Source organism: Nannospalax galili, unplaced genomic scaffold (genome assembly GCF_000622305.1).
Source record: "Nannospalax galili isolate Female #2095 unplaced genomic scaffold, S.galili_v1.0 scaffold1421, whole genome shotgun sequence".
Taxonomy (NCBI): domain Eukaryota; kingdom Metazoa; phylum Chordata; class Mammalia; order Rodentia; family Spalacidae; genus Nannospalax; species Nannospalax galili.
In genome coordinates this window covers 1,425,556-1,435,062 of record NW_008345746.1, presented here as the reverse complement: position 1 = coordinate 1,435,062, position 9,507 = coordinate 1,425,556, and the positions used below count along the sequence as shown (strand labels likewise).

Sequence of the window (9,507 nt, the reverse complement as noted above, 5' to 3'; positions counted from 1 at the left end):
TCAGACATTGGCCACCTTTATCGAAAGCAGACGCATGGAGAGGTACAGGTGTGGCATGCGGTAAGACTTGGCTTTGGGGTACAGTTTGGCCAGGGCGCCCTCTGCTGTGTTTCCTTTGTACACTAGGAGTGTCTGGTCAACTCGCAGGCATCTGCAGATCCAGAAAGAGACAAGGGATGGGAGGGGCTCATGTAGGTACCATATTATAGGGAACTCCCGGGGAAAGGGAATGGGACTAAGGACAAATCTTTTTCATTACCATCTTGGGGAGAGTAGATGACAGAGCTTCTTCTTAGTCCTCTCCTTACCACAAGCTCTTCAAAATAAGCCTCAGGCCCTGGGTTCTTATCTGGGGTGCGACCTGCAGTCCACATAGGGAGGGGGGGCTGTGTGATGCAGGGTCCCCAGTACGATGGAGATGGAAGAGGGTGCTGGGTGAGCTTCTCCCTACACACAGGTCTCCCACAGATCCCTCAGGGGTCTCCTGGCCCCGAGAGGATTCAAGCCAGGGATGGGGCTGACCTAGCCCAAAACCTCCTGAAGGGTCAGGCAGGGGGCCTTCTCAGAAGTTCATGTGTTTATTTCTCTGTTGGAACCCTAGTTACATGAGCAGATGAAGGTCCCAAGTCTGACTGCCCTGGGTGTGTTCCTCACCTAAAGCTCCACAGGAAAGGTTCCCACCCATCCCTGGACGACAGAAGATGGAGACAGCCTCACATGCACAGGCACGGCCCGGACTCAGGGTCACCCCATTCCATCCTGCCTGTCTGTGTGCTAAGGGCCAGTTCTGAGTTTGGCCGTGGTGGGGAGACTGAGGTAGAAAGACAGAGATCCTCCCGTAAGTGACCCTCCCTCCAGTGTGCCCACCAGCCCTTCCTAAATAGTGCCCATTCCCTATCTGGCCCCCAAAAGCCATGTCCTGCCACCCAAAAACGCTCATCTTGTAGAGGCAGGGTCCCCTGTTCTCTTTCCCCACCCCCCACCTCCCGTAATCTCTGTAACCATATCACCATCAAATCCCACTGAGGTACCCTGAATCTCGATGTGGTACTTGGCAAGGACGGGAAGCTCAGCCTTTCTGCCCAGCGCCCTCTAGTTCCCACCCGGGCGGCCATGCGTGGAACTTGTGGATCTGAATAGAAGGGTGTGTAAGCGCTTGGCCTCTCTCCCTCCAGCTCTCTTGTTGACATTCTCAGTGACTGAGCTCCACTGTAATGGTCCCAAATGGAGCCCCCAAACTGTAACAGCAAAGTAACTTCATTTTGTATAAAGCAGCCACTTTAAACTTCAAAGGCTAGAAAAACAGCCAGCTCCTAGGTTAAGCGCCTGAACCTAGTTGCCTCCCCTTAGAAGTGTGCTTTCTTTGGAGTAGCTGACCTTGGGGTTCCCAGACACGGCAGCTGCACTTAATCAGAAAGTGCCTTTCTACCGAGGTCTCCATACCTCGTTACGAGAAGAACTAACACAGCTTGTTCTGGCTTCTGCAGTTTGCTTACCTGCTGACTTGGGCGTCCTGACCTACTCAGGACCACCTGGCATTACTCATGCGTGATGACATCCCTGTGGTATTTGTAGGTTTTGCCTTTATAAGTTAGTCTCACCCTCCCAATGGGTCCTAAATCTAAGGGACCATGGACGGCTATAGCACTAATAAATTTGACCAATTAGAATTTGAATTGAGTCTGGTGGTCTTTTTCCCAGTGGTTTCAAACTCCGCAACATCACATTCACCTATGATTCATGTCACACCTTGGCCCCAAGAGCTTACAAATTCCTCTTCCATTGAGCCCAGGAATGGCAGGACCAGTTCGCACAGAGCCACCCTGGTAGGAGCTTGGCAGGAAGGCAGAGCATCTAGTCCATACCTGGTACCCCAGGAGTCCATGCCCACCCACCCCATCATACTCAGAAAGGACGGGACGTACCCATGAGCAGCAGCATCTTATAGAAGGCTCTGAAAGTCTTTTTCTCACAGTATGTGATGGCATGATCCTTCCCAGCCAGGAAATGGATGGAGATATAATGATGTTTCCCTGTGAGTCACATGAGCCACATAACCGTCAGGTCTGTTTCTGCAGGCTCTGTGGAAGATAGAATGTGAATCTGGCCACTTACAGGCATGGAAGATGCCATCAACCTCTAATTCATCCAGGGACATCTTGAACTCAGCACGTCCAAAGGGTTTTCTGGAACACGGGATGAAAACCTGGTTCTCCCATGGACACCTGACTCTTCCTTCCCTGCTCCCACTACAGGGCCTCCTCAGGCATGTCACTCAGAGGCCACCCCAGGCTCTTCAACCCTGTAGCAGCAGTCTCCAAGGAAACTGACCCTCAAAACCCAGGTCCCCCTGAATTTGCCTACAATGTATCTGAGTGTCTTACTACAAGCATGTTAGAGCCTTATGGCAGCTGTGGTTGGTCAGTATGTGGCACCCAGCAGGAACAAAGGCCTGAGCAAGACTCCCTACACCGCCCAGGCTGAGTACTCTTCAGCCACTCAGAGGCTGACATGCTAGGCCAGTGGATGAGGCCACGGCCCCAGTACACGACTTGCCGGAATCCTGTGTCCCTCTCCTAGGTGCTTCTGCCGGGACCAGCGGTAGAGAGGCCAGGGTTGTGCAAAGTTCTTAACAGTCCAAGGTTCAAGTTCAGGACAGCCTGGCATACGGCCCACCCGTGCCATTTCCAAGTCCTGCACTGAGTGTCTAAAGCCACAAAGCTATATGGTCAGTGGGAACCATGGGCTTCCCATGCTCAGCACTGTGTCCCTGTGTGTCCTTTGTGTGATTCCACAGGTTGCCTGGCATATTACCACAGGAAAGTAAGATGTTGCAATACTCCGTGGTAGTGCCAGGTTGAGTTCAGAGACCAACCCTGTGGGAGGCAGGAGTTGGGTCTGGAAGACACCCAGCCAGGATGTAATGGGCAATGTGTGAACAGGGTACTCACCTCACGGTCATCCTGAACTCCAACTACCTGAGATTGTTTCTGATGAATGTGAAAGGAGGCGGGGGCTGGTCTTCTTTATTACAGGAATAGGCATGTTTCCTGCCCAGGAAATTATATACCACTTTTCCAAAAGCTAGAAAGGGAAACCATCACTGAGCCAGGCTGCAGGGACAAGGGGAGGCAGGGAAAGGAATTCCAGGCTGGAACTGAAGTGGGAGCAGAGACCGGAGGGGGCTTGGGTAGAGTCTCAGTACAGACTGGAGGGGCCTGAGACACTGGAGGGTCAGGCAGAGTCCCGGTCAAGATTGGTCCGTCTCCATCATCAGCAGGAAAAGCCAGAGTGGCCAGCACAGGGGCCTCCTGGGCGACCCACCTCCTGGGAGGACACTGACCAAGGTTCCTGCACAGCTGTCCAGAGGATGTCAAGAAAACACACCTGAAAGACTATATTGACCTTTACAAGAAGGGAGATGAGACAGGACAGGACAGGGGCCAGAGCCGACAGAGCTGAGTAGGTGACAAGTCACAGTGACGGTGTACAGTGTCCGGACAAATCTGGGGCCCACCACCTGCACAGTCTCCCTTTAGGGTATAGCCAGCCCCAGGGCCTAGTCCTTGTCTCCTTCCCCTGAAAGTCTATGGACTGGACTTATGAACATTATTCCGAAACCAGACAGCTGTTAGTGCTTTCCCTGTCCCCACAGGCTCAGGACAGACACAGGGATCTTGAATGTATGCTCCACTATGCCAGCCTCCAAACTGGCTCCCACCATCTTCCTGTTTCCTGGGATCTGCATACACTTGACTTCCTTTGTATCCCAGAGTCTCAGGATGGTGAGTGAGGCCTGGCATGACTGAACTCTGTTCCTCTGTGAGGGCGAAAGGGAAGATCCAACAGGAGTTTGGGGTACAAAGGGTAGAGAGGAGCTGGGGTCCCCAGGACAAGGAGGCAAAGAGCATGACTAACAATTGACCAGCTTCCTGAAAATGAAATGGGTACTAGCAGTCACTGTGGGGGCCCTGGAGTCAGGATAAGCCCAGGACATTCTGCCAAAGGGACCCAAGGTACCTGGACACTAGCCCTGACCCTGAGATCTATGTGGGGCAGGTCAGCTTAACTTGTGGGACAAAGGCATTAAGTGTCAGGGAAGCTGCAAGCAGGCACCTTCATTCATCACTGACAGAGCCTTGGGTGATGGCTTATCATCTCCAGGATCTTAATCTTGCTTCAACAAACATAATAAATTTGTAAAGTTAAAAAAGATCCTTGGGGATGGAGAGATGGCTCAGCCATTAAGAGCACTGGCTGCTCTTGCAGAAGACCCAGGTTCGAATCCCAGCACCCACATGGAAGCTAACAACCGTTCATAACTCCAGTTCCAGGGGATCCAATGCCCTCTTCTGTCCTCCATGGGTATTGTATGACACAGGTGCGCTTACGTACAAGCAGGCACAACACTCATACACATGAAATAAAAGTAAATAAATCAAAAAAAGTTTTTTAATTCTTGGACAGTACATGGATTTCTGGAGGTCATCTTGCATGAGCCTTTAATTGTGAAATGAAAATTCTAAATGGGGCTGGAGAGATGGCTCAGCAGTTAGAGCACTTGATGCTCTTGCAGAAGACCGGGGCTCTATTCCCAAATATCTGCATCTGGCATCTCACAGCCACCCATAACTCATTTCAGGGGATGTGGCACCCTCTTCTGACCGCCACAGGTACCAGACACAGGCACGTGGTACACACATATGTGCAGGAACTCACACATACACATAAAATTTAAAAATAAATCTTTTAGGCCAGGCATGGTGGCGCACACCTTTAATCCCAGCACTCAGGAGGCAGAGGCAGGCAGATCTCTGTGAGTTCAAGGCCAGCCTGGTCTACATAGTGAGTTCCAGGCCAGCTGGGGCTACAGGGAGACCCTGTCTCAAAAAGACAAAAAAACAAACTTTTAAAACAAGAAAATTCTGGCCATGTATGGTGGCATGCACTTTTAATCCAGTACTCAGGAGGCAGAGACTGGCAAATCTCTGTAAGTTCAAGTCCAGCCTGGTTTACCTAGCGAGTCCTAGGTCAGCCAGAGCCACACAGTGAGACAATGTCTTGGGAAAAAAAAAAAAAAAAAAAAGAATTATAACCAGAAAGTGCTCCGGAACTAGCAACTAGCTGAGTGACAATCCGTCCAGGCCCCCCAGTCACCCCTCAGCCTCTGGGTACCCCCCTGGAGGGTGCCCCCTGGAGGGACGAAGACACAGTGTTGCCCCTTATGGACTTCCTGGTGTCCTAGCCTTCTCAGCAGACATCACCAGGAGGATTAAGACGGGCTCGCTGTCATCCACCCATGACACCCATTGGCTCCCTGAGACTACCTCTACCCACAGACCAGACCTCAGAAACCCCAGGTCCCACCCTCGGTCCTCCCCAAGCTGTCACCTCCTCAGAGCTGGCGGGAATCATCGGAGGCCATTGGTCTGCTCTCGCCACAGACAGCAGGCCCAGCCCCGTGATCAGCAGGAGCCGCTGTGTGAGCTCCATGTCCGCTCTGTCCGCCTGGCCTCCCTGCAGCACATTTATTCTGCACCGAGTGGCCCAGGAGGCAGAAGCAGGCTCACTGCACAAAGACCCCACAGTGTGCACCCTGTGAGGTATTGCTTCATCTATGGTCCTAGATGGACTGCGTTAATTATTGTAATTAGCCATTTTGACTGTCCTTTGACTGAACATGAGGAAGCTTTGTCCCAAGAGAGATCACTGTCAGAGGAGGAAATGCCCCTGAATCCAGGGCCAGGATGAAGAAGTGCCTGCCCAGCCCGAGAAGCCAGCGCCAGCCCTAGTTGTCTTGAAGCACTCCCCTGTGCTGCTGGTCTATGCCCAGGTCCCAAACCTCTCCTGAGTGTACAGTTTCCTGGCATAAGAACAAAGAAACAAAACTAGTACAGATGTGGCCTGGAGAGGTGGCTCAGCAGTTAAGCACTGACTGCTCTTGCAGAGGACCCAGGTTTGATTCCCAGAACCCACATGACGGTTAACAACCATCTATAACTCCAGTTCCAGGGAAATCCAACACTGTCTTCTGACCTCTGCTAGCATTCCTCGGGTGCACTTACACATATGTAGGCAATACACTCATACACATAAAAATAAAAAATAATTTTTTTTTAAAAGAGTACATGGGGCTGGAGAGATGACTCAGTGGTTAGGAGCATTGACTGCTCTTGCAGAGGACCTAGGTGGGGTTCCCACCACCCCCCATGGAAGCTAACAATTATCAGTAACCCTAGTTCCAGGGGATCTTGCGCCTTCTTCTGGCCTCTCTGGGCATTGCATGACCCAGGCACACATGCAGGCAAATCAATCAATCAATCAATCAATCAATCAATCAATCAATCAATTAAAAGATACTTAGCAAAGAGAGGACAGAGAAGCTGACCAACTGACTGGTATGAACAAGTGCTTAGGGGACAGTATCTGTCTAATCCTGTGAGGGAGGCATAAGAAAAATCTGTCGCAGAAGTCTGGGAGTCACCAGAGCCAGCCTTTCGGAACCAACAGATGCGCCCTTTGTAACACAGAAACCACTGGCAATGGAAAGGCCCCTGTCAGTCCACCTGTCATGGCCAGAGAACAGTCAAGCCAAAGGCTCCTCTGGTCCCACTAGGAGATGGTTCTTTCATGCAGCAGTGAAGCCTGACCCCCACACAGCTCCAGGAACCCAGAGGGGCATACCTAGAGGAGCCCTGGGTCGCCCTCAGTGTGGCAGGTTAAACTTTTTGAAGCAGCTCCTACGTTCAAACCACAGGGGAGCACATGCCGAGTTCCGGCTATCTTTCACCTCTGCTGATTTCTGCTTGTATTAAGATAATTTTGTTTCAAGGTCACGGGACGGTTGGCTCCTTTGAGACCCAGCACCCACATGGTGGCTAACAACCATCTGTAACTCCAGGGGATCTGACACCCTCTTCTGACTCTGCAGGCCTGGCACAACACGAGTGTACTTACCTACATGCAGTTAATACATTCCTATATATATATAATAAAAATTTTCTAAATTTTTTTTAAACTCTAAGCATATTAGAGTTTAAAAAAACTCTAATAATGCCCTTCGGTGTGGGCCCATCCACTGTAGCCTGGTCAGTCTACCGAGAATCATACCCTGAAATGAGATGGACACATCCCTTCCCAGGAACCATCAGTTGCCAATAATTTCTCAGATAGGGTTGGGACTCTCACTTCCCCATAGCAAAGGAGCTAAAAATAATTGATTCTTTAAACCATTCTTCTTTCTGTTAGTTTTCACATTCTGGAGATTGAAGGTAGGTCCCCGAGGTCTCCAGGCAGGTGCTGCCCACTGAGCCGCGTTCCCGGCCCCTTTCACTTTACTTTGAGAGAGGTTCTCACTGAATTTTTCCCAGACTGGTCTTCAACTCCCTCCATAGTCCAGACAAGCTTTGAACTAGTGACGCTCCAATCTCAGCCTCCAGAGTAACTGGGGCTGAAGGCCTGTACCACCAGTTCCGGATTTTAAAATACGTTAAATATTTTCTACAGGACAGTAAAACAGGGCAAACTTGGCCTGTGTCGCTAGTGCTTACGTGTTTCTTCTCTCCTGCCCTGTGCTTCATCACCAGCTCAAGCTATTTTAGACCATCAGTCTTATCATAACTACCAGAAAACAGCAAGGCCAGGACATTAACATAAGACAACCAGGGGCTCAGCAGTACCTGGTGACCATGAACCATTAGCCTGAAAATCTCAGGGCCAGAATGCTTGTACGGAGAAAGGAAAGTCTTTAAAATATTTTATTTACTATTTTTTATTTTACATGTGTGAGTATATTGTCTACAACTATGTAAGTACACCTATATAGTACAATGTCTGCAGAGGTCAGAAGAGAGCGTCAGATCCTCTAGAACTGGAGTTAGGATGGTTGTGAGCCACCATGTGGGTGCTGGGAATTGAACCTAGGTCTTCTGCAAGAACAGCCAGTGTTCTTAACTGGTGCACTATCTCTCTAGCCCCAGGAAAGTTTTTTTAAATCCTGACTATGGACAACAATGACCATAGTTCAGCCCACACAGAAAAAACAGTCCATTCTGCTGCCCCACCCTCCATCAATGGGTGATGCCCTCACCTGAAGCTGAATTTGGTCAGCTCACAGTGACCGGCCAATAAGAAGTCCTGCCTGTCTGCCTCATGTTGCCTGGCTTGGCTCCACTCTGTGGTCACTGGCTGCTGGATCCTGCCATCCACTCTCCCCAGCAACAGTGCCACCTACAGACCAGTGAGGTATTCCTGAGCAGGTGACCTCCAAACTGGCTGACATTTAAGATCAAGCAAAACCAGGAACAGCCAATTAAAATACAGTTTATTGAGGATTCCCTGGGTTTCAGAAACAGCCCCAGTGACAACCAGGAAACAAATCAGTACACAAACTGTGGTTGATCTCCACAGAGGAGCAGTGTTCATACACATGTGTGAACATGGATGGACACACAATGCCAAGACAGAAGGGCACATAGTAGGTCCCTGACATAGGAAGTGTCTGCAACTTTCCATCCATAGGGACAGAACACAGACTGTTGGTCTCCAGGTGGGGTAGGAGGGATGTGCTGGTGATGGCTGGTGAACTGGGTTCACACTGCTGTTGGAATGCTGGGAACCAGCGCCAGATGGCCACACAGCGCTGGGCCTGCTAATGTTCTGCCGCTGAGGTCCTGGGAATTTTCCTCCCAATATTTAGGAAGAAGGAAAAAAAGCCTGGGAGGATTTGGAAAGGGGGAGAGCAAATGCACCTTCTGCTGAGGGAACGATGCCCGGCAGATCCAGTGTGCAGTTGAGCCTCTGGGAGGACGTGGCTTCTGAGGAAGGTGGTCGGTCTCTGCTCCAGGTCACAACCGGACACTGGGCAGGCGAACAGGGTGGAGGCTGTGAAACCAAAGGGGCGGGAAGACGCACGGGGCTGGGACGTGGGGAATCGTGTGAGGTGAGCTGCACCTTTCAGAAAGAACAGAGAGCCTTGAAACTGTGGAGAGAGGGGGCCTTGGCTGAACCGGACGGGCTGTCCTTGCTGTGAACCATCACAGCTGACCCCAGAAGAAACGCCAGACAGGAGCTGGCGACCTCGGTGCGACAGACTCAGCTTTGGGCATTTGTGGCCAGAGAGTGGGATCCCAGCAGACCCAACAGCAGCACTCTGTGGGAGAGCACAGCAGGAGCCAGGCTGCTGAGGAGTCTCCACACCCCCTCCTAACACGAGGGCACAGAGGGCACAGACAAGACAGCACGACCCCCACAGGCCACAGGGAGGGCAGGAAGGGGGGTGCAGGGGTCTTGGGGCAAGCAGGGGAGTGAGACGTGGAGGGGCCGGTGGTGAGGGTCAGCCTACACCTCAACCAGCTGCATTTGGAGGGACTGTGCTCAGACCACCAGCGTCCCTCTCAGACCACCAGTGTCCCTCTCCTGAGGGTCCACTGGGGGAGAGAGAGGCCTGCACAGGTGCTCTGGACAGTGGACTGGGCTACCATGAGCATCTCTAAGAACTTCTTTGGG

The 9,507-nt window shown here is 51.3% G+C and overlaps 1 protein-coding gene across 1 annotated transcript in view; it reads right to left on the bottom strand.

Annotated features, from left to right (window-relative positions):
• The window catches only part of LOC115071858 (von Ebner gland protein 2-like), a 15,351-nt gene continuing 5,844 nt past the window's right edge, over positions 1 to 9,507 (bottom strand). The window contains exons 4-5 of the mRNA XM_029567743.1: positions 8,751 to 8,883; positions 1 to 151 (exon numbers count right to left, since the gene is read on the bottom strand). Of these exons, the coding sequence (XP_029423603.1) occupies positions 1 to 151; positions 8,751 to 8,883 (284 nt within the window). The remainder of the gene's footprint in view (positions 152 to 8,750; positions 8,884 to 9,507) is intronic.